Source organism: Penicillium mononematosum (genome assembly GCF_028829835.1).
Source record: "Penicillium mononematosum strain IBT 11891 chromosome Unknown utg000003l:1.0-8172316.0:1.0-8177699.0, whole genome shotgun sequence".
NCBI classification, from domain to species: domain Eukaryota; kingdom Fungi; phylum Ascomycota; class Eurotiomycetes; order Eurotiales; family Aspergillaceae; genus Penicillium; species Penicillium mononematosum.
Genome location: NW_026643273.1, coordinates 4,713,948 through 4,738,062, shown reverse-complemented (window position 1 = coordinate 4,738,062; position 24,115 = coordinate 4,713,948). Strand labels below are relative to the sequence as shown.

The following is a 24,115-nucleotide window of genomic DNA, read 5'->3' as shown; positions in this document are numbered from 1 at the left end:
ATTGCTGAGAGATATTCAACTATCTTCATTCTATTCAACTTTTGATTCTAATTTGACATATGCAGGAGACAGCAAAGCTCACCGTATGTCTATAAGAACTTTCAATTGGAGCCCCAATGCATACATTTCCACCAATCAGTAGTATATTTTAGGTAAATATCCATTCGGCTCTATGTCTAATAGGATAGTAACCCTACCTTGCACTTTGTAGACTCCTAAATTGTTATATCACATCTCATCTCCGCAAATACCATAACATGCACCGCCACTCATAGCCACACCATAATCAGACTCAACATGCTCATCTCGACCCCTCCGATAAGACAAGAGAAGCGGGGACTCAAAGGGAAAAAGCAAGCATACCTAGGTATAAAGTAAACTAAAGATAAGAAACTTAGAGAGAATACTTTATTTTGACGGCGATTCATTCTCCAGGTCGATTCATACATAGGGGTACATACATAGGGGGTATACACTGCATAATTATACCCGTACACTTTTACATTCCAAGGTTCTAGATTGTATGTTTTATAACTGAGGCCCCCCTCTGCCAACTCAATTCTTTTCCCGGAGTCCGAGTCTGTCACGTTCCCCTCATCTGATTCGTCCATGCATAGCCCAGTTAGATAAGAGGAGCGGTCTGCGTGTCGAGCGAACCAACGTGAACGCACGGGACCTGCAGGACTGGTCAATTGGGGCGGGCACGAGGCACGTTGTGCGATGATACCAATTAGAGAGACGAAAAAGAGTCGGGGGATGAGTCCCCGGTTCTGATCTCGGGTTTCTAAGGGCGGATTCCTGGGATGTAGTGGAAATAGGAGTCAAGTGAAGTGGAAATCGAAGGGCATATTCGTCGTAGATTTGAGCATAGATCTCATGGCCAGTAACCAGAGTCGGGATATCTTATTCCATATTTTGTTTTTCCTTTTCGAAGCTTGGGGTTGAGGATGGGGTTCATTGAACCAACATTGAAAAAGAAACAGCAATATTGGAAAAACAAAGAGAAAGCAAAAAAACACAACTTTTTTTCGGTGATTCAGATATATCAAATCAAAACCACAAAGCAAAATGAACCTCGTCCAATGCTACCCCAAGCATCTTCCGATTAAGAACCGAGGTTAAGTCATGAAAGTCCATATATCCCATGCCCGTTCGCCAAGAATGCAATGATTAAAAGAAAGACAGAACGAAACAGCAAGGGCTTCACATGCACAGAACACATCACCATGCACGTCTCTGCCCAGATCGAACTGTCGTAAGAGAAAGTAAAAAGAAGCAAGGCAGTGTCATCAATAGGCCAAAGGGCGAGAGCCACAAGGACAAAAACCAAAAAAAAACAAGAAAAAAACAAAAAAAAAAACAAGTCTCTCAAACCATCCAATCAAGGCCATTAGCCTCTTCTTCCACAGGGAACACTTCCCGCGCGTACTCTTCCATATCGCGCCATCCCTGCCACAGATGTCGAGACTCGTCCGTCACCCGTAGCGAGATGACACCGCCAGGTCCTTGCATCATACCTGCACCGGCACCCTTTCCACCCGCCGGTCCAAGACCCTTTGGTGAGCCAGCGGCGGGCTGTGAGAACTCCGGCTGCGGGAAGTAGGGGGCATCGCATCTGCCGAACAGCTCCTCCAGCGCTTCGAGCTGTTCTCGATATCCCGGCGGGATGTTGACCTTGATCTCGATCTTGGGCACGCGGACGTACTGGCATGGACGGTCCAGGGCACGCGAGAACGCAGCGCACACCTGTAACGGGGAGAGGGTTTCGAAGGTGAGAGCAATACTAAGAAGCGGTGTGTTAGCTAATCCTTTCTATCGTTCTAAGCCACGAACTCCTGGCAGGAATCCGTGGCCCTGGAAGATATTCTGGTTTTCGATGTGTTTCCTGCACTCACCGATGACCATTCCATTTCTTCGTGCCATCCTTGAAAATCTGCAGCAGAGTCGGACCAACGTCGTGCTCGGCATCCAGCCACGGCAACGGGATTTCCGGATCGAACGGCGCACGCCACTCAAAGCTCCCATCTGGCAAGAGCTCCATCTGGAAGAGCGGGTATGGCAAGCTCGTGAAGTTGTTATTGTAGATACCGGCGTAGACAAAGGTAGCGGGCATTCCGAGCTGACGGATGTAGTTCTCGACTGTGAACTTGGGAGCCCACTGAGGGACGGCGGGCCAGGGACCGTGAACGGAATGATCCGGCATACTGCTATAGATGTAGTGTTGGATGGTGCCGGATCGCTTTGCGGCGTCTGCTAGATCGCGGCCGATGGCGACCTCGTCGCCGGACTGGGAGGTGGTGTTGATGAAGGCGAGCTGGGCGCCTTTGAAGAGCTCGTCCATCAGGGCGATGTTGCCGAGGAGCGGGCCTTGCAGCAGCGTCACATTGGGAAGTTGTTGGAGTTCTGGTGCGATCACGCCTTTCAGGGAGTGGATTTGCGCGCGTACTGAGTACCCCACGGCGGACGCGACACGGATCAACGAGGCCGCTTGTCGGCCTGTCCCGTTGACCACGGCAATGGTCTTCTGCGGTTGTGTCATCCGGGTTGATCGGGGAGAGGATAGAGAGGGAAGTATAGAGGGAAGAAGTTTATCAGAGAGGGGAGGAGAGATAAAAGAGAAATCTGGAGTAAGCCTTGGCGAGAAGGGCTTTGCGATGGTGGGGTAGAGGTTGGAAAGTTGTATGTAACAAGAATCGTGATCAGACCTAAATTATGCGATTGGAACAGTCAGGAGTTCTCCAAATTGACCTTCTGATCTGCAATTAATAAAATAAAATGAAAAATACTAAGTATTTTTAAAAAAAATTCTATAAAAAAAAATCTTATTCCACTCCCGAAAACGCAAAGAGACGAAAAAGGATAAGATAAGAATTCATTTTATAGACAACTATACTCTATATTGTATACACTTCCTTGACTTCAATGTTCCTATATTGAAATTCCCATTCTAATATGTGTGATATATCCAGATAGAACAAATCCATTAACCAAACCTGAACGAGAAGAGAAAGAAAAAAAAAGAAAAAAAAGAAAAAATCCACAGTGCGGTCTCGTCCACAGGTTTTACGTAAATCGGCACCACACCTGGGACATTTTCGGCAGCACGGGAAGATCCTGATTCGGGATTTAGTTTGGACTTGTTATATTGTACATTGTCTCAATTCTATTCTATCACATCTATATACCTACATGTAGGTATCTATCCCTCTATAGACGTCTATATACATCTATACATCTATACATCGATGCCAAGCTTTAAATCAAATATCGGAAATCGGAACCCCCAAGGAAAATAGGGAAAATACTGCCTAAACCAGGACAGCTAAATCGCGCAGGTGACTTCATACCACTACTCCGTACATCGTCAAGAACTTCCTCTTCCACCAACTGTCTGCCAGGGACAGCCTCACGTGGTGTATATATCGTATCTCTGCTCCAGGATGTGGGCTAGTGCTTCAATGGCGGCGTTGGGGCCTTGGCACAAGTTGACGTGCTACACTGGCCATGTCCGACTTGCCATTTCACCCGATACGTCCATTGGACAGGGTAACAAGGTACCTCCAAACAAGGTACCTACATACCGGAGTACCTTTTTAGCAATTAGGAAATTAGTCTGAAATTACATGTACCTAGGTATACCTAGGTAGTCTCATATGCGGTTAACCCCGCAAATCCTCCCAGAGCCCATCACATCATCCTTGCATTTCAGCCACATATGAGACTATTTTCCAGATCCATGAGGCAATATGCTTGAGAATGATATGAGTGTATGTTGTACTCTTATACCTATTATGTTGTACGATGTGGGTATAAGAAAAAGCAAAGAGAAGAAAAAAGCAAAAAAACATGCAGACCCCACCATAAAAGAGAGTTGGAGTATTTCCCCCCTTTTTACTTTAAGAACTATACAATCTAGAACAATATGTATCCATCACCTTCTACCTTGGTAGTTACAGCCCTGTCCAAATACAACATGAACCCCAGAAACCAGTAAAAAAAAATAAAAAGCAGGAAAAAAAAGGAGAAAAGCGTCCTTATCTTCCCCACTTAGTGGCAGCATCCCGGCTACGGCAGGGGCCGATCTCCGCGGATGAAATTCCGTATTACCTGGTGCCACAGCTAACCGTGGAAGAAGGCAAAGTAGGACAGGGATTCTGGCGTGATCGAAATGGAGAATGGAGTCTTCGGAAGATAATGTGCGACATAAACAAAATGGCGTCAGAATAAACCCGAGGGTACTCTATGTCTATTATTCTATACTGCATGTCACCGACGCAAAGCCCAGGCTTACCCGGAGGCCAATGCCCCCGAAAAAGAAAAGAGACATTCATATCTCCACAAACTATACTCCGTAGGCAAGCAAACAATCCTACATAAAGCAAGGAAGCATACGACACAATGCCCAACCCATCTCAGCCCGGGCCGTCTGAGCCTAACCTTCGACCCGAAACCCCACGGAAAAAAATAAAGAAAAAAACAAAACGCCTACCTAAGAAGGCGCCGACCCAGGAATCACCCGGTTCTTACCAACATCCTCCTCCATCTCCCGCTGGCTGATCTCTTTCGGCCCAACACCAGCCATACCCCAAACGAAGGGACGATGACGTGCCAGTAGCTCGGCGGCTGGTCGCTCATCTGAATGCAGGTGAGCGCCAGATTTGCGGAGGAGGAGCGTGTGCTCGGAAAGACCCGCGTTCGCGGCCAGGAAGAGCGGGGTGCGGCCGGCACGATTGCGGAGGTGCACGGAGCCGCCTTGCGATAGGAGGAAGTGGAGGATTTCGATTGACGGGGAGGTTGCTGCCAGGTGCTGCGTTGGGTTAATATGTGCAAGATAAGGACGAGGGAGATAGTGGAGTGGTTTGGGACGGGAACGGGTGACATGGGATGATGCTTACGATGGGCGTGTTGCCGGAATAGTCGGCGTCGTTCAGGAGCCAGTGGTGTTCGGTCTTGGTGATGGCTTGGACCTTCTCCAGGTCGCCGTGGGCAATCGCATACCCCATCGACGTGAGTGTCTGGATGCGTTCGGGGAGGGCGCCGTCCGGGTGTCGGAAGATAGGTAATGATGACTCGGTCAGCTCGCCTCGGAGAGATACTGACATGCGTCTGGCGATAGATTCGGGTGTCGATTCGGGTAGGGCGAGGAGATAGGCGAGCTTCGTCAATGCTCCCTCGGTTGTCATGTCGAGGCCGGCTACGACACCTGCTCGGGAGAGACTCATGCCTGTGGCATAGACTGGACTGACGCTGCCCGTGAGGCCTAGAGGATATGTCAGTCGGATACCCTTACCCTATATCGGGGTGCCAAGCCGTTGGGCATAACTCACATTGCGTGATGTTCACGATAACAATACCCCGCTGGATAGCGCTGGCCAAGACGTTGATCATGGCATTATCCTGACCGGAGGGCGCATTGCCCGCGCCAAACGTCTCGAGAATCAACCCGCGCAAGCCATCCAGCTTCAGCACCGCATCCACCATCTCCGGCTTGATACCGGGGAAAATACGCAGACAAGCAACATGAGTAGTATCCAGATTTGTCTGAATACTAAACGGCGCCAAGCTCGTAGGACGATGCACCATATCCCAATTAACATTAGTCCGCATAGATGTCGTAACCGCCAACGGGGCACAGTTCGGCGCATCGAACGCAGCAAAATCACTCGCCGCAACCTTCGTCGTCCGATTTCCGCGGAACAACCGATTATTAAAATACAAACACACCTCGGGAATCATGAAATGGCCCGCAACAACCAACGACCCGAGCAGATTATCCGTAGCATCATTCTGTAGTTCAAGCATAGGCGCCTGCGATCCAGTAAGAACAACCGGCTTCCCGAGATTCTGCAGCATAAAGCTGAGCGCCGAGCACGAGTACGCCAGACTGTCGGTTCCATGGAGGACAACGAATCCGTCGAAGAGCGTATAATTCCGCTCGATCGCCTCGGCGATCTGAGTCCAGCCCTTTGCGTCGATCGAGCTGCTGTCGAGCAGTTCTTCGAACTCGAAAACTGTATACCGCACCTGTCGCCCGTAGGCTGTCATCGGTGTGCGTAGGCTGGGGTGTTCTTTAACTTCGCGCGCGGCGTTGACAACCACGTCCATTGTTGCGCTGTCCGAGCCGTCGTTGAAGCTTGGCACCCGCGCCATGCATTTTTCTTGGAACCCGCGCGCTGGGATGAAGCCGGCTGGTGAGGGCTGCATGCAGATTGTGCCGCCTGTCATGATGATTAGAACGCGCGACTCTTGGGCCGTTTCTTCGGCTTTGGCTTCTTCCAGCACTGGAGTGGCCATTTTGGTGTGTCCTGTGCTGAGATGAGGGTTCAGGCCGGAAGATATCATGGTGAATGGCAATTTCCGATTGTTGTGGTTCGTATCGTTTGGCTCGTGACTTGCGATTGCGGTCGTAATCTCAATGATCGATAAGTCCAAGGTCGGCTGATATCGAATTCAAGGCATTAATTCGTCAATTCATTCACGGTGAGCCACGATGATGATGTAGGCTGTTGGGGAGATTTGGGGAAATGTCTGAGAAGGACCTTGAAATATTAGAATTTCGATTCAAACGCCGGAAGCCGCATCAAATAAAAACGTTAAAACGTTAAAATCGCTCAACTCGATCGAACCCCATCGATCGTCGGTGATTGACTCTTTTGGCCGAAGAAGTGGGAGACTCCAATTGACCCCCCCAATCGAATTACGTACAGCGATTTTCATTGGCCAATTCGAATTTAAGACTTCGACCCCACTCTTAGCGATCTCGGAGTATAGGCGAAGTACTCCGGACTATACTCACCCCTCATTAAAATTCTAAGGTTATCTGTTCTTGAACAGTTTGGAAGAACTTACACGGATTGATCTAAGAACGCCATACATAATTAGAGTTCCCCCTCAATACCACCAACTTTCCTTTCGAGAGCAGTCACGTGATATCCACTAAACTAGGACGATTGGAACAAATGAAACATCCGATTGTCGCTGCAGCAATATATATATATATAACAGGCATAGTCTCCGAGACTACAGCAGGGATATTTGGAGTCACGTGTTATCGATATCGCACAACGTCGCGATTTCCAACCTCGAACATGATGAAAAAGTAGCTTCTCGTCTCTCGCCAACATGAGCCTCAAACCGAGCGGCTCTAAGCCGCATGAGACAGAAGGCATCTCATCTCCTCACTCTTCTGAAATTGTTGTTGGCTGTCGTAAATCGGAGCTTGCACTCACTCAAACTCGGTCCATTATATCAGAGCTGAGCCAAAAACTCGACCCCTCCCCGAGCTTTGAAATCGCCACAAGCAGCGTCGCTGGCGATGCAGATAAGCAGTCGCCCTTCATGCTTCTCTCTAAGCAGACGGGTGGATCAGACATTGGCAAAAGCCTATGGACGAATGGCCTTGAAATGGAATTGGCGGCTGGTAAGGTCCAATTTCTTGTCCATTGTTTAAAGGACATGCCGACAACACTGCCACCGAACTGTCTCCTAGGAGCTATCCCTGAGCGTGAGGACTGTTCTGATGCGGTCGTAATGAGATCCGACTCGGTTATCAAATCTATCGATCAATTACCGCCCGGCTCCGTAGTTGGATCGAGTTCTTCGAGGAGAAGAGCTCTAGTTCGGCGGAATTGGCCTCATTTGGAGGTATTAGAATGTCGCGGCAACTTGTAAGTATTTTGATTGGTGTTCTTTTGATACTACCCACTACGTCTGTCTATCTATAGAATGGGCATGATCTAATAAGTATGTTAGAGACACTCGCCTTGCCAAGCTTGACGCACCTTCTTCGCCGTTTTCATGCATTCTCTTAGCCACCGCAGGACTAGTACGTCTAGGACTCGGCCATCGAATAACGCAACGGCTAGAACCTACCATATTCCCGTATGCGGTTGGGCAAGGCGCTCTCGGTATCGAGCTCAGCACAGACCGTCAAGACATCCTGCAGCTTGTCCAACTTGTCGACCATAAGCCGTCGAGATGGCGCGGTATGGCAGAGAGGGCGATGCTACGGAGTCTTCAAGGGGGATGTTCATCTTCAATTGGCGTTTGGTCTTCTTTTGAGGCCCTAGATGCGCAACAAGGCCCTGGTAGCGGCACTCTTCGCCTGCGAGCTACGATTATTCACATAGAAGGAACGTCGGAGATCTCTTCTGAGGATGTGACCACTGTCCAGTGCGACGACGAAGCAGAGCAACTCGGTGTCTCAGTCGCAAATATGCTGCTTAGCAAGGGGGCGCGGGATCTATTGCCAGAACCATTATAATCCATGTCTTCCAAGGTTACCTGTATATGTATGGAATGAAAAGGAGAAGCCACAGAAGTCCATCGGTGAGCTTCATTGCATATTACTGGTATATATACAAAACTGGGTATTATTACTATTATCTACTAGAAAGTAAAGTCTTTGACCACTTTCTTGAGTAGTATCGCTGATGCAGATGTTGACGGGACATCCGCGCTATCAACAACGACATGATTCTGATCCTGCTCCTTGAGCTTCAGTAGCTCCTCTTTCTTTTCCTTCAGAGATTGCCAGAGTTTGTGCTGCTGGCCTAGTCCTTCTCCTCCAAAGTTGCTGACGATTTGGATTACATCCTCACACATATTTAGGGCATCTTCGATTTTCCCTTGGTCCTCATAGCAGTGGACTAAGAACCACATTACTTGAACTAGATATGACAATAATATATCAGTAAAGACCGCTTTGCATCACTCTTGTGTTGACGGTTAATTGCCAAATCATAGGAATACCACTTACCTCGATCCCCATGCCCCCCATCTGGCCGTTTCGTCTGTTCAAATGTCTGCTTTGTAACTATATCTTCCCAGATGGCCTGCGCTTCCGAATACCGTTCTTGACGCCAGTAGAGGTGTCCAAGCCAGGTTCGAGCTGTGAGAGTTCCTAGGTGATTTTCACCCAGGTTCCTTTTAGCAATGGGCAACCCTTCTAGGAAGATTTGTTCAGCCTCCTGAAACTGATTCATGGCAGTCTTGATCTTCGCGACGGTCAACGTGGATTTGAGTGTAAGAGGGTGTTCATGCCCCAGTGTTTCTTTCCGGATCGATCTAACCTCCTCACTCATCTGAAGAGCAAGTGGAAGATACTTCTCGCCAATAAACCCGTATATAGCGGCAAGATTGTCTTTAGCCTCTAAGGTTTTCTCATGCATAGGACCCAGCGTCTTTTGCATCCCCTCATATGCTTGCAGTTGTAGATTAACCGCCTCTTCATGCTCAAAATAGCGAAGCTTGACTTTGGAAAGATTATCCAGGGCGGTCCATGTTGCTTCATGCTCTGGACCGAACCCTTCCAACCTCGACAGACTTTCGATAACTTCTTGGTGTAGCCGATATGCCTCTCGGTATCTACTGCTCAAGACACACGTGGCACCAAGGGTATCCATGATCTGTAGCGTTGTAGGATGATTTGGACCATATAGCTTTTTCGCAGAATCCAGGACTTGGTATTGTAGCACTCTCGCCTCGTTGTTCCGTGTCTGCCAAACATAGTTCCTGGACAGTAAGAACGCAATGGCAATGCTATACTCGGACTCGGGTCCCAGCTTTGCAAATAAATAGTCCTTTACTTGAAGCTGAAGCTCTTCGGCTTTGGACCAGTACCCGCAATGAAGGTAAACCAAACTGAATTTCGCATATTCAGTCGCCTGCAGCCTCCCAAAGCCCGGCTGAGGCGCCAGCAACCTCAACGGCCAAATCCAGTGAGGAGCCCTCTGGTTTTCTTCGAACCGTTTCTTGATATCTGCCTGTAATTTCCGCACATTCTCCACGTGTGGATATATTTGTCTCTTTGTCTTCTCATCCTGGGCCGTATATGCACGCGGAGCTTGGAAAAAAATCGACTGTGCCAATATCGTGGCTGCTGCTTGACACCAAACGGCTTGCTCTGCCGTACTTGTCTCAGGCCTCTGTCGCACCCAGGTGTGGACCAGTGGATGCATCCAATAACTATTGTTGTCATCGTGAAGTGTCAGCATACCAAGACGAACTAGAAGAGACAGGGCGCTGCGTAGCCGGTCTTCATCGAATGGGTCGTCGTCCTCGTCACGCAGAACAGCAGGCAGGATAATACTTGGTCTCGTAAGCGGTTCTATTACTGAAGCGGCCCAGTCACGAAATGCTTTCGTCCATGTTTTGGGTCTTGGGTGGACCGCTACTGGTTTTACCATGCGCTCCTTGGCTCGTGCATCTTCTCGTTCTCGCCGAGGGTTCGATGCTGCATTTGTTAGGAGATCAAACTCGATGTTCTCCCAGTAGAAGAATGAGAATGTCTTCAGTAGTTCAATGGCATCCCTGGATTGGTCATTGTTTTTACTTTCGAGACCGAGATATATCATCTCGTATGAAGAATACACACTCATGTTCAACGCATGGTTATCCTCGTGACTATGAGAGGACCTTCGAGTTCGGTCACGGCGGATTTTATTCCACGTTCGTTCGTAGTACTCTGGATAGTCACTCAAAGAACACAGTTTCTCCAAGATGGCCTTTCCGGCATGAATGAGTGCAAGAGGCAAAAAGCCTAGGATTTGCGCGGCTCGCTTGGCGTAGGATCTTGTCGGTACCCCCCAAGGACGTGGGGAAGCGGCAGCCGCCAAAAGGAGGTCACTAGCTTCTTCGCTCTCCAACTTGTCGAAGTGAAAGAAGCGGGAACCATCCGTCCCATATCCTTTATTCGTAGGATTGCGAGTGGTGATAAGAATCACGCCTCTTTCCCCTCCTGGAAAGTAGCGCATCACGTCGATTTCAGGGTCGTCCGCATTATCGATGAGAAGTAGCCAGGGTTGCTGTAAACTAGAAAGCCAGTTCTTTGCCGCATTTTCGTTGGGTTCGACGCCACCAATTTTGGCAATTCCCGCGAAGGAATGTTTTGCATTTTCGTACGAACTCCCGTCAATCCAGAAGACACCCCAGAAACTAGAGATCGTTAAAATTGTCCCATGTACATGTGAAACTAAACTCACTGTTCCCGGTTGTCTTGCGCAAATTTGCAACAGAATTGTGTTTTCCCAGAACCTCCAAGACCATAAATGACGAAGCGCTTTTGGTGGTCTTGAGGTTCGCGAGAATTGACGACGTCGAGTGTCGACTTAAGCACATCTAACTGCTTCTGTCGACCCGTGTAATAACTGCTGACTGTTTGAGGCATGTCGAAATGCTTGTTGAACCTAATGAGAGATGCCACTGCGTCCGCGGAAACGAGGGAATCATGGAGCTTGCAGAGATTAGCGTTTATACTACATCCATAGAGATCCTGATTAACTCACATTGTCTGGGTCGGTTGAGCCTTGCATAATCCGGCGCAGATTTTTTATTCTTATTGCGAGCTTATTGTTTTGGTGCTGCAAGTTCTCTGGTAGCGAGTCCACAGTCTGGTCCGCTGCTGCATGCGATTTGAGCGTGTAGGAGCTGCGCTTGGTTAGCCTTTTTTACATACATATACCATGAATGATTTCTCGGACATACAGATTAAGCGCACTCAATAACATCTGGATACCGGCTTGGTTATTGGCGAGGCGCTGGCGTATTTGCATATATTCTCCATCTCGATCCTGTCGTCGGATCGTCTTTCTAAGACCATCGAGCTTGCCCCCTACGAGCGCATGTTTCTTGCCGACCACCTCCTTCAGCAATACCTCGAGTTGTTCAATAGTTCCCTTGCTTTGCTGCAACAGCGATGCTAAGTTCTTCCAAACATTACTAGCATGAGATCCATCATTGGCTGACACATCAAAGCCATCCAGGTCATGCCTTGAATGCCAGAAGTCCTCGACTGAGTCATTTACAGCCACGAGAGCTTCGATTTCTTGTCCCAGGATGGTAATTTCATCCTGAATTTTGGAGGTTGCACTTTTGAGAGAGCTGAGATAAGTAATGACACGGATGGAGACGTCTGCCAAACCCACAGTTCCCACTATAATGGAGAAAGGGTCCATAATTTGGAAGTGGAAACTCTGGTCGAGGAAATATAGAAAAGATACTCCGTAGAATGGAGGCGACTTCTCCGAAGATTACTGGGGGCTGTGGATATGGAAACGAGGGGGCTCCCCATGAGTATCTGCACTAAAAATGCATTGGCGACGCTAGTCTTGTTTGATACTTCGAGGTAAGCCGGCCGCTGAACGGGTTTCTCGGCACTCTGCAGCAATACGACAACCAATTAAACAGAAACGAATTTTTGACAACAGATTGCCGATCACGTAAATACGAGAGTGGCGCTTCAGCCCAGAAAAAGCAAAGGTGCAAAACTGTCTAACCGACACAAGCGAGCACGCCACAAGACACATACTTATATGAATAAAATGGGGCGAGTCCAGGATATTCATATCTAGATTCTGCTTCTCTCCCAACATGTAAGGCTTGAACGCTTGGAGATATTGATCGTACAATATAGTACTAGACTGTATGTAGTCTAGCACATGGACTGCAAGGCTGCAACAAGGTAAAATACAAAGAGAACGCGGAATACAAATTACCAGGTGGATCCTTTTGAAGGGCCGGCCCGTTGGCAGAGCTTTCCAAAGGTTGCTTGTGCCCACCCGTGGACTTGTCACACGTGTTCCTACTTGTGGCTGGTCCAAAATGTTCAATTGACAGTCCAGAAATGGCTGTACGGGGTATATCCCTATAGACCCTCATATAGTACTGGATTCAATCGGTGTGACTACTTCTATTTGCAAGTTTAACCCTCATCTGGCAGTCCCTGAGATGTGTCAGCCAGTAGGAGCCGTGTATTTCTTCCTGTTTCGGGATTTGGACCAATCACCTTTCTCAAAATATGTGGAGAAAAGTGGCCCCCAAAAATGGGAAGGCCCGAGCGAACCGTGCCCCAGAGATAAAGCGTGACGGGTTGAAATTCCGACTTTCTTCAAAGACCTTGACTTCTCCTGTAAATAATTACTGGGCATGTAACTAATGACTCCAGATGCCCTTTCAATCCTCCTCCTCACATACATAATTCATTCCTTCGGTCACCTTCAGCATGAGCCTATTGCAATGGTTTCAAAGCCCTCTGGGAAGCAACACTAACACGATAAACTTATGGGGTGTTACTTTCATCTTCATTATTCTCAATTACATCCTATATCATGTTATACAAAGCTGGCGCAGATATGTCGTGAGTGGCCTACTTTGATATCGGATCCAGGTAATTAACAGCGTTAGCACGACAAATCATTCGGTGATAAGCACGGCTGTTTACCGATGGAGACATGGATTCCTTACAAATGGCCTTTAGCGCTTGATATCCTCAAACGGCAATATGATGCATTGCCAGACCAGCGACTACTGTTATTTCAATCCCAGTACTTTGACAGGATCGGACCTAACATGACATTTAAGCTGTTTGGAAACCAGGGCTATCTCACTGCGGACCCGAAGAACGTGGAATCTATACTCTCAACGAATTTTGAAGGTATTTATTTACCCAAATACTCTGTTTAAAGATCTTCTCTTACACTCGAAAGATTGGTGTCTTGGCTCCCGGCGACCTGGTCTTATGCCTATGCTAGGTGAAGGCATTTTCACGCAAGATGGTCGTCCATGGAAACATTCGAGGGAGTTACTTCGCCGCCAATTCGTACGGATCCACCGGCAGGATTCCAAGATTTTCGATGAACACGTGGAAAACTTGGTTTCCAATCTCCGCTCTGCAAATGGCGTGGTGGATTTACAACCTCATCTCCTGCGCTTTACTCTAGCCACGACAACAGCGCTCATCTTCGGAGAACCAGTCGTTGCCTTGCCAGGAGAAGAGACCGATACCTTTGAGAAGGCCTTTGACTATTCCAGCTATATCAGTGCGATCAGACTTCGCCTTGCTGATTTGGAATGGATATACAAGCCCGCTAAATTCAGGAAAGCTTGTGCCGTCGTGAAAGAATATGCGTCTCACTTCGTACAGCTTGCCCTCGACGATATGGAGAAAAATGGCGAGGAAGCAGCGTCCGAGAGGCACGCGTTCATCCTGGAACTCTACAAGGAGATGCAGGACCCGGTTCTCGTGAGAGACCAATTGGTCCATGTACTTATTGCTGGAAGGGACACGACGGCATGTCTAATGTCATGGGCATTTTTCCTTCTCGTGCGACATCCCGAAGCTCTCGCGAAACTTCGCAACGAGATACAACTTGTCACCGGAGGATCGCGTGATCTGAGCCGGGCAAAAATTAGCAAGATGACTTATCTCCGATGTGTCATCAATGAAAGTGAGTCTATTACCAATCCAGTCTTCTAATTTAGATACATGCTGACTTTGTATCTAGCTCAACGACTATACCCGCAACTTCCAGTGAACGTCCGCGTAGCTGCTAAAACGACATTTCTCCCGAGCGGAGGTGGCCCCAATGGCAAATCCCCGGTCCTAATACCCAAAAACACGGGAGTTGGGTATTCAGTATATCACATGCACAGACTAAAGAGTGTATACGGTGAAGACGCGAACAGTTTCCGTCCGGAGAGATGGCTGGGTTCGGAGTTAGATGGTATTGGTTGGGGATTCATGCCTTTCCATGGGGGGCCGAGGATATGTCTAGGCAGTAAGTGATTTAGGTTATGGGAGTAGTCTGTAGAGCATTTGTACTAACTGGATTGACAGAGGAATTTGCACTGACAGAGGCTTCGCATGCAATTATACGAATCATTCAAACATTCCCCGAGCTCAGGTTACCACCTGAAACACCTATTGTTCCACCTGGTGAGGAGAAGCAAGCTTTGACAATTGTGGTCATGAGTGCAGAAGGATGTAAAGTTTTGTTGGAGTGAAGGGGCGATATGTATGGAAGTTGAAATTGGTATTTGGGAGAAATTAAAACTAATATACAACATGATATACATAGCCTAAGATAAACCACCCTAGTCTCTTGACGGCCACCCGGGATTGAATTGCGACAAATCCTCCTCCAAAAGCCCCATCATATACTGATTCCCCCAGAACCAATTCCCCAACTGTGCAGCAGTCCCCAAATCCTGTCCCTGTGCTTGATATGAATCGACCGGCGCGGGGAAACCACCCGCGTTCTGCTGTGGCAATTCCGCCGAACTAACATCCATACCAGGATTATCTGGGAAATACCCCTGCGAGTTTCCCATCTGAGAACTACTATTTGGAGGATTCATAGGGTTCGTAGGTGCCAATCCGAGCGCACTGAGATAAACATCGAATTCTTGACCGACTTCAATGAGATTCTGGTTTTGGTCTGCGGCTGTCTGGGTCCGGGTGTTGGCTTCGAAGTAGAGGCGGGCGACGGTGCCGAGAACAGAGGACAGGTTGTACAGTCGCTCGATGGACTGGGAGAAGGTGCTTAGTGGCTGGAGGGAGGCGACGAACTCTTCCAGTCGGGCGAGGTCGTCGGCGTTGGAGGTTGTTATTATGTTGCAGAATATTACGATGAAGGGGACGAAGGGAGACATGAGGATGGCCCTGAAATTCGAATGTGAGAATTTGTTGTTTCGAGGTTATGCGATGATTGTGTCATAAATGGAGCTGTTGCTGGGATCGTTTCAGACGGCTTACCAGTGCATGTAGGATATTTTCATGATATAGTCTGTCTCGTTGAGCGCAGCGACGCACTGTCGGTGGATTTCCAGGGCCTCCCGTGCTGTCTCAACGCATTCGGGTATGAAGGTGGCGACGCGGCCCGAGTCAGTTGATGCTGGAATTGCTCGGTAGATCAAGGTCATGATGGCCAGCCGATTCACCTTATCAGTTGCGAGGTACATGAGGTCCATTTCGGATACTTTAGGTTTGGACGACATGAATTTCTAGGTGTTTCACGTTAGCAATTCATTCACTCGATTACATCCCAAGAAACGGTAGAGAGGTTACCTCAAACGGCTCCATAACTTTCGACTGCATCTCAGCGGCTAGTCTATGAGCATGTGTGACTCGTTCGCTTTCTGGTTTTTGTAGTGCCTCTGGGCTATACAAATATCGGTAAATATCAGTTTGGATAATTGCCGATCTAGTCCAGCACACGCAGACGGGCCCCCATGGCTCGGGGACACCTATACTCTCATCGGGCGCTGGCAGGCTGATATCGTAGTTATGGATGGACGGGGCACGTCCTGAAACGTAGGGACATCATGCTTAAAACTGTGTAGACGGACCAGAATAGAAGCTGCTTTTGACGCTGCACTGGTACGGGGTCGTGCTCCATTGAGGTGAAGCGATGATACCCCAGTGTCTGGCACAGATTCATGGCCGTTGATGCTAGCGTCCAGGCAACTGATGGTTTAGAAATTTCGAGTGCATGCATAGCCTGTATTTGTAAGTAAGGATTCCGGACGGGGTATATCCGACAAAAGAACAAAAATGAAATGGGGGACTGACTCCCAATATTAACGCCATGATAGATTCATAGGTTGCAGGCATCAAGATATTCAAATTGGCAAGAGCTGTCTCCAGATTGTCGCGACACATCTGAATGTAGTTCTGGCGCTCTTCTCGGGTATTGGTGTCCTTCTCCTCGGCGTCATATTCGTAGAGAACGCTGTACAGGCAAAAGTTGGTCACAACAAATGCCGTATCGGAGTAATCTTCTATGCAGAAGTAGACTTCTCGGCATTTTTCGGCGAAATATTGCACACTCATGAAGGGGACATAGCCACCAAAGCAGGCCGGTGGTTTTTCTAGTCGAGTAAGAATCAGAAGCTGGATACATCTCTTTGTGACCAACCATACCTTGAACCTTTCTCAACACGTCTAGAACCACTGACAGAGGCGGCATCTCTAAATCACGAATGTCGCGTCTCACACCTAGCCTCGCATTCTTCATGGGGAGCTGGCCCCCTTGCAAGTCCGCTTCTCGCCGCTGGCTCTGAATCCCGACAAGCTGCTTCAGCGACGCGAGAGCCGCGTTGATCTTCGGGCTTGACAAAACCTGTGGCGAACTTTTGGATACGGCAGATTCTAGGAACGCGCTCGCGTAGGCCCCATGAGCAGTCAGAGATGAGCTGCCCTCAAAGGCAGAGTTGGAATCATGCTGTTCGATAGTAGGATTAGCTAGATACCAAGGCCCCTTTGGCTTTCCAGTGTTTCCTGGAGTGGATGACGGCTGCGAAGGGGTTGACTTCTGAGGTGAAGGGGCGAAACGAGTCTCGCGCGGGTTAGGCGCTGTAAAGCCTTGTAGTTGAGATGTGTTTTTTGCTAGCTGTTGAAGAGTACTTTCAATGCTTGCTAGGCGTTCCTCGATCAAATCGATCTTTTTCTCACTGTGGTCGAGTCAATATTGTCCTATGACAGGAGAAGATTATCATACTATTGATTTGAGATTAAGACCCGCCGCCGGGGCTCTTGGGGCTTCTGGCCTTCGCCGGTAGATCGACATGCAATGCCGGAGCTGCGACAGTTGGAACATGGCGTGCGCTTATCGCATCGGATCTGTGACGACATGAGATGGAAGCACGACATTGTGTGACTCGGAGCTGCAGCTGCATACCTTTCGGAGGCGACATTGATCACACTGTATGCATACATAATTAATATTTGATTGGTCAACGCTGTATCTTTACCCCAACGCATTTTGTTCTAAACTTGCGACTTGTCTAGGGGCCAACACCTACCGCGCGTCGGACTAGTGCGCTTGGCGCCTCGCGTCGCTCATGATCGGATCCCCCGGATTCCATGATTTCAAGATACGACGTATAGTGTAATAGTAATTGCCAGAATCAGGTACGAAAGAAGCTCCAAATTGTGGCTGCCTTGGCTCGTGTCGGTACGATCACGTGGTATGAATATGAATTTTCCGTTAAGGACAGGCAGACATATATATGAACGGGGATATATTGAATTTTAAATGTATATGAGCCGTATATGAGCAATCATAATATGTGATATCTTCATTCAACATGAGCAGTCATGAACTAGAGTGATCGAGCAAAGGCCTTGTACTCCAGTGGGCACAGCGCGTCCAGCACACATGAACCGAAAGTTTACAATCTATCTTGCCAAATTTGGATATAACGGGAGAAAAAAACACAGTCTCCAATGCGAAGGGATCGCATATCTATTTCTTGGGAGGCGCAGGGGGCCACCACGCGCCATCACTCAACCAGACTCCTGTCGGGCTGTAAATGCCAGCCTCGGACCCTCTCAAAAATGCAAATCGGAAAAATAGGTCTTCGGGCTTATCGCCGGGATCACTATCAGCCAAAACAACAGATTTGGGGTCAACGTCGGGGTTCAAATCACGACTGACCAGACGAGGATTTGTCTGTAGCTCCAGGCCATCATGGCCATGGCGGTGCCAGGTGAATTCTCCGCGCTCGTCTTCATCGAGATAGCCACGCCAGCGCTCCACATCGTTGAGAAGAACCGAAATGCCGTCCACTGATAGATCCGACATACGCTCGTGTTCCCACAGAGAGAATGTGATGTTGCCATTGCCGCGATAAGTGTCGTCGGATCCCTCTGGCAGGGAAACATTCACAGATGCGGTCGTGATATTGGGATAGGTAGCACCCCACCAGCCATGGATTCCATCTCCAAGCGGGGCTTGCTCTCCTAGAGCTGCCGGAGTCTCGATGATCGAGGCAAAGCCCCACCGCGCAACTCCATTGATGAAAAGACCCAGCAGCAGACCTTGGTAGATGAGTGAAGGCCGAGTGGGAAAGGCAGTGCCCGGCATGAGGAGAATGGCGAGGATATAATGGTGAATTCGAAGGCGAAGACCAGGTAGCGGAAGCAGAATCAAGATAATGATCCCCATGGTACCGTATATCTTCAAGTACCGTGGGAGCAGACCTCCCTGACGAATTTGCCACGCCTGGCTCAGGATAATCGAAATCACAATTGGGATGACAAGAGCCAATGCCAATTTTGCCCCGGGTTGTTTCTGGATGTCCATCGGAGTTAGGCGCTGCAAGGGAATCAACCGCGCAAAGGTATAGTTGTTCAGGGCTCCAATGAAAAGCGGGGTAGGAAAAGGAACAACTTTGAAAGCTGGTAGATAGGCGAGGAGATCGGTTGCAAAAGCGGCGCTGCACAGAACTTGTAAAGTACATAGACGACAAACGACGCTGGCAGCAGCCGTGACAGAAGACTGGAGACAAGGTCGGCCAGGAATGGATACGAGGGCGGATCGCCAACAAGTCCCGTATGGCAGAACACCATGAAGAATGTACTGAAAAACAGCACAGGCGGTGATGTACAGAAGAGCCACAGGATACCAACGGCAGCAGCAGTGATTCCAAGAAGCGTCCAGCGCGGATCTGACGGGCAGCTAGTTTGGGGCGAGGATAGCTGGAGAAAGCTGAAAGCCTTCGGGAAGGTCGACGGGAACCCGGCAGAGAGAATACCGTGTTGCTTTACCGATGGGAAAGAGTGCGCTGCTCCCTCAAACTTGACAACACCGCAGCCGCCATCGTTCGAAATTGCACCGACATGGATCGCTGCCTGGCAAACAAAGCTATCCGCACGGTAAATTGCGGCGTCGGAGGAATCCGGCTTAGGACCTCCGATTACTAGGCCCTGGTAGTTGTATGTATGATTTCCCACAACGTAAGGCTCCAGTAATTTGGCATCACGGCAATTCGCAGGACACCTGAAGGGAATAGTCGACGAAGAAAATGGGCGGCAGTCGTTTCCGTTAATACCACATCCATTGCCGAACTCCCTAAAGCAATCGCATTAGCACGGTATACCTAGATCGGGTGCTATTTCGGCACATACCAGAAGTTCGTTAAACATGACAGTGTCTGAGGCCGACCGAACCCTTCGATATAACCAGAAGAACGTGAGTGTAATAAAACCAAGAACCAAGGCAAGAACCAAGATGTGTAGAGCAGCAATAAGAGTACAGTCTTAAATTTGCGCTTGGGAAAAAAACGGTCGAGGTATTGGACTGGAAGCTCCTGGACTCGCGGAAACAGCGGCTTCAACAGAAGCATATGCGGCGGATCGGGACCCTTGACCCAATTGGCCGTGGCGCGACCAACTTTTCGGAGCGGTAGCGGCACCCATCCCAGCGAAACGATTTGGATGATTCCCGCAACCAGACAGGAAGAGTGCCTGTCTCGACGTCGGGCGGTGGCAGGTCTTCGGAAGCTTCGGGATCGTCGAGACGTTCGTTATCTTCAAGCAGTGGGGGAACATATAGCCTGGCGGCCTCCTCTCGGCCCTCTCCAAGCATGGCGAAGCGGTGGCCAGAAGCGAGAGGCTTGGGTAGTTGGAGGAGCTAAAATGAACGAACGAACGATGGGGTTCAAGGTATGACGGTGGTCGGTGACTGATGGGCGCTAGCGTTGTGATAGGCAGTGGAGATCTCCGTTGATAGATATGCGAAGCGGAAGATCACCAGCGACGCGGCCCTTGAAACGAATAGAGCGGGTTAACCGTGCTAGGCCTAAAAGATGGAATAGATAGGCGCGATATAAATACAAAAAGCGAAAGGTATGAGAAGAAAGACAGACGAGACTAGAGATGAGATCTGGGGAAGAGACGAAGGCGGATCCGTCAGGCAGCCAAGGCAGCCAGGCACCCAATCAGAGCGACACGTGTGATTGGTGTCCACAGGGTGGCAACTCCGCCGACAATCTATCTTGGATGATCTTCAATCCGGAGAAACTTGCAGAGATTGCACTAATGCAGGTAAATCCTTCGGATGTGATCTGAGCTTTCGAACTATATCGTTCCATCGGTGCTATTTGTCCTACGCTGTGTGACAATAAGGCCAGGGATTACAGCCCTGATACCAAATGACGACGGAAACGACATGATTGGTGGCGTTCCAAGGGGCTTTCCGAGATACATGTACTCAAGACCCCCCGGTTCCATCAGAAACGGGGCACCTGTGCAAATGACTATACTAACTAACGGCCATTCACTAGACTCTGCGTTCTTGAATGGGCATACTGCCAAGAGAGAAAGTTCTGGCTTCTTGATCAAATTGATTCAAAAATGCTTTTGGGAAGTCGCTCGGGGCTGTACCGAGAACATCACGTTATTGGCCATATCTCAGTCATCGACAAGCATGACAGTCTTTTGGGACCATCGTGACAAGGCGGCCTTTTACGCCACTACTGTCATGCCAAGGAAATTCTTCAACGTTGAATCCTGGTTACGTCCAAGCCATTGTGGCTTGATACCTGTAATATTCGCCACACCGGCTAAAGTATGAGGCGTGACAAGATATGGAAACGTGAAATAAGAGGCCTTTAGATCGTACTTAAAAATAACATTAGAAATGACATCTGAAACAGCTCGTTTGGGTTCGAATAACTTCTTCTTTGTTATGATTGTATAGATACATGTTGTCTCGGGATAAACGTGGACACATGGTCCTCCATGTCCCCAAGAATTTTCTCGGTATATTCTCATGCGCCGCTCATCCCCACAATAAGGGCAATAACATTGTGTACTGCGAACAGACGGGAGTTGGGGGATCAATTGGCGCTTCGGGCTGGGTAGGAGTTGAGCGCGTGACCGGAAAGAAAGGGACCCGAGAGAAAGCTGTCGCTAATTCAATCCTGTATTGGCGAGTTGCCTATATTTTTCGAAATAGATCTTGAACTCGCCGATCAGGCGGTGGTAGTATGGGGTCAAGGTAACGGCATTCGATGGGCTATCAATCTTAGGGCCATCGAGAAGTTGACCAATTCCAGTATTAAACTTGTCTAGGGCCTTCAGAATGAGTTGTTTTGAGTCGGGCTAAACCATATTAGAATAGTCAAGATATTCTCCTTATATTGATACATATCAAGTCACTTTTTTCGGTGAGTGGCTTTGTTACGCATGGGGTAAGGTATGGGCAACCCGGGTGGGAATGTCCCTCCCTCAGTTGATTGACATGTCACCTAAGACCCACTCAAAGCTTAGGGAGGACGACACTGAGCTTTCGTTCTGATCTTTAGGTTGGACGGTCCTTCGCGAGGTCCCTCGTCCTAACTATCCTAATCCCGGGGACGCTTACCCCTATTGGTAGCATAGACCAACTAGAGGATCTCGGCCATAGGTTTGGTCAAGTCAGCTGGGTAGATCGAGTCGTTGACCATGTTATGTGCTGGTTCTGACTTTGCACCTCGTACAATACCTAGGTAGGTCTTGTTCGTCCCAGTTCGAGAGTCTGTCCTCCTCTGGGTCTAAGATGTTCTCTGCCTGGCTGGAAGCTTTCGCCATTGCAGCTTGAGCGATCTGACTAGCCTTTAAGAAGAAATACAACGCGGCAACGTATGGAGTATGCAACCTCAGATGAGTTCGTCCTTCAAGTCCAAACTCGGTGCATTCGACCTGGACAGAGTAAATCCGTCTTATATCCGATACGGCAGTGCAGGTGTCATAGGACCAGCGCGGTCTTGCGGTAGTTGATCACGGACCCGTTCCCACCGCTTGTCGGTGTTGTAGTATGTTGGTCTTTAACTCGTCATTCATATGCATTATCGAAGACTGGAATGCGTAGGGATGCTCCGTGTGTGCCCAGTCGACCTGTCCCACTTAGAGGCTAAAAACAAGATGAAGGAAGGTGTTTTCAAAGGCTTTAGTAGAATTCCACATCTATTTCAGTTGGTACCGAGCAACGATAGGAGGAAGTAGAAACTCACGGAGCGCAGACCAAGCAGTTTCACTCAATCATTGTGCATTGTACAAGGTCTGAGTGGGAAGCCTGTTCAAAAGAGAACAAATAGAACAGACGAGTGACCTTTCCAGATCCTTGGTCCATAGGATACTGGACTGGAGACTTGGGTATGTACACCTAAGCCCTCGGGGGTAATAACCCCAGGCCCAGGAGGGTAGTCCAAATGGCAGGTGCAGGGAAACCGTGTGAGCCGCCCCTTCCCAAACGGGCACCTTCCTCAACAGCCAGTCCCCCTCCCATGTATAAATACCCCCTTCCTCCTTTTCCCTCCGGAAATTTTTCTTCCTCTTTCATCTTCCCATCTCTTTCATCTCCCATTTCATCGACCACCCTTCTTCCATCAAGTCTTCCATCATCAGCTTGGGTCTCATAACATCCTCCATCATCTATACATCCATGACAGACCATAATACCGACATGTCGCATGGATTCCTATAATCACTCGGCCCATGATGTCGACCCCACTGGCAAGTCTACTTTTCACTACCTGCCACAACTCTTGACTGACCAATACTTGACTCACAGCCCCAAGGGCCCATGAATTTGATTACTCCAATTTCCCATCTTTCATTCGTACTGAGAACTGTGAGTATCTCCTAGTCACATGTTACCCTCCCCTTACCCACTACCCCTATCAACCTTCCATCTTCCGTCGACCTTCACCACTTTCCATTGCATCAAGCTGACTTTTCCAGATGTGTGGACCTTGCAAACTTCCATGACAACTTTCCAACCTGGAGCTTCTCCATGGAGTCTCCTTCCATCTCTGCTTGTGACATGACCATGTTGTCCACCCAACCCCACATGTCCACACCTCTGAATACCCAAAACAAGACTCAGGCTCCCATGGCCCGGTCTGTTACTTTATCTTGCAATGCCATCTTCAACTTGAATACATTCATGATTGGTAAATGCCACTCGCAGGTGATGTTCGATCCTCATTTATGAATCAACCTGCTAACGGTGGCTCCGTGACTAGCCACTCTAGACTACTACCAACCAATCTTCTGAAACAGCCTGACGCTTGCTTGGATGTCCGCAATAGCCAACTGGAGCTTCATCCACGTAGTGCCTCATCCATTGCCGACCTACTGCCGCTATTTGACTCTTATCGCAAGGCCCTGTTCCACTTCTCACTGAGCTTAAAAAAAAAAAAACATCAGTCAACCATCCAGTCAACCATCCAGTCAATCATCAAGTCAAGTCAAGTCAATCAACCATACAGTCAACCATCCAGTCAACCATCCAGTCTATCATCCAGCCAATCCTTCATCCAGCCAATCCTTCATCCAGCCAAACCATCCATCCAGTCAAACCATCCATCCAGTCAAACCATCCATCCAGTCAAACCATCCATCCAGTCAAACCATCCATCCAGTCAATTCGATCTCTCATACCAGGTGAGAACTCTAGCGTTATCAACTAAAATGGTTCTTTTGGCTCGCATCAACGAGTGGAAGACCTCACCAGTCCAATGGCTGACGCAGGGAAACTGTTTCTCCTCTGCTTTTTAGGAATCCATCCAG

At 48.7% G+C, this 24,115-nt stretch overlaps 7 protein-coding genes across 7 annotated transcripts; 2 read left to right on the top strand and 5 right to left on the bottom strand.

The window, feature by feature from the left end:
• Window positions 1–1,368: 1,368 nt before the first annotated feature.
• N7519_006795 (NmrA family NAD(P)-binding protein) lies at window positions 1,369–2,539 on the bottom strand (the record flags this gene model as incomplete). The annotated part of the gene is made up of 2 exons (XM_057293571.1): window positions 1,369–1,783; window positions 1,896–2,539. The coding sequence occupies 2 exons, from the start codon at window positions 2,537–2,539 to the stop codon at window positions 1,369–1,371; spliced, it is 1,059 nt and encodes a 352-aa protein (XP_057148382.1).
• Window positions 2,540–4,489: 1,950 nt separating this feature from the next.
• On the bottom strand, window positions 4,490–6,342 carry N7519_006794 (putative lysophospholipase; the record flags this gene model as incomplete). The annotated part of the gene is made up of 3 exons (XM_057293570.1): window positions 4,490–4,807; window positions 4,896–5,260; window positions 5,328–6,342. 3 exons carry the CDS (start codon window positions 6,340–6,342, stop codon window positions 4,490–4,492), a joined length of 1,698 nt encoding a protein of 565 aa, XP_057148381.1.
• Window positions 6,343–7,122: 780 nt separating this feature from the next.
• On the top strand, window positions 7,123–8,263 carry N7519_006793 (Porphobilinogen deaminase N-terminal; the record flags this gene model as incomplete). Its single annotated transcript, XM_057293569.1, has 2 exons — window positions 7,123–7,667; window positions 7,753–8,263. The coding sequence occupies 2 exons, from the start codon at window positions 7,123–7,125 to the stop codon at window positions 8,261–8,263; spliced, it is 1,056 nt and encodes a 351-aa protein (XP_057148380.1).
• Window positions 8,264–8,388: 125 nt separating this feature from the next.
• Window positions 8,389–11,954, bottom strand: N7519_006792 (tetratricopeptide repeat protein; the record flags this gene model as incomplete). Its single annotated transcript, XM_057293568.1, has 5 exons — window positions 8,389–8,669; window positions 8,759–10,935; window positions 10,983–11,233; window positions 11,286–11,427; window positions 11,485–11,954. 5 exons carry the CDS (start codon window positions 11,952–11,954, stop codon window positions 8,389–8,391), a joined length of 3,321 nt encoding a protein of 1,106 aa, XP_057148379.1.
• A 1,267-nt stretch (window positions 11,955–13,221) lies between these two features.
• On the top strand, window positions 13,222–14,781 carry N7519_006791 (cytochrome P450; the record flags this gene model as incomplete). The annotated part of the gene is made up of 4 exons (XM_057293567.1): window positions 13,222–13,432; window positions 13,485–14,225; window positions 14,283–14,555; window positions 14,615–14,781. 4 exons carry the CDS (start codon window positions 13,222–13,224, stop codon window positions 14,779–14,781), a joined length of 1,392 nt encoding a protein of 463 aa, XP_057148378.1.
• Window positions 14,782–14,871: 90 nt separating this feature from the next.
• N7519_006790 (uncharacterized protein) lies at window positions 14,872–17,428 on the bottom strand (the record flags this gene model as incomplete). Its single annotated transcript, XM_057293566.1, has 7 exons — window positions 14,872–15,439; window positions 15,533–15,780; window positions 15,845–15,938; window positions 16,126–16,277; window positions 16,349–16,647; window positions 16,700–17,229; window positions 17,277–17,428. The coding sequence occupies 7 exons, from the start codon at window positions 17,426–17,428 to the stop codon at window positions 14,872–14,874; spliced, it is 2,043 nt and encodes a 680-aa protein (XP_057148377.1).
• Window positions 17,429–18,023: 595 nt separating this feature from the next.
• On the bottom strand, window positions 18,024–20,147 carry N7519_006789 (LCCL domain-containing protein; the record flags this gene model as incomplete). The annotated part of the gene is made up of 4 exons (XM_057293565.1): window positions 18,024–18,996; window positions 19,032–19,631; window positions 19,688–19,923; window positions 19,950–20,147. 4 exons carry the CDS (start codon window positions 20,145–20,147, stop codon window positions 18,024–18,026), a joined length of 2,007 nt encoding a protein of 668 aa, XP_057148376.1.
• Between the last annotated feature and the right edge of the window lie 3,968 nt (window positions 20,148–24,115).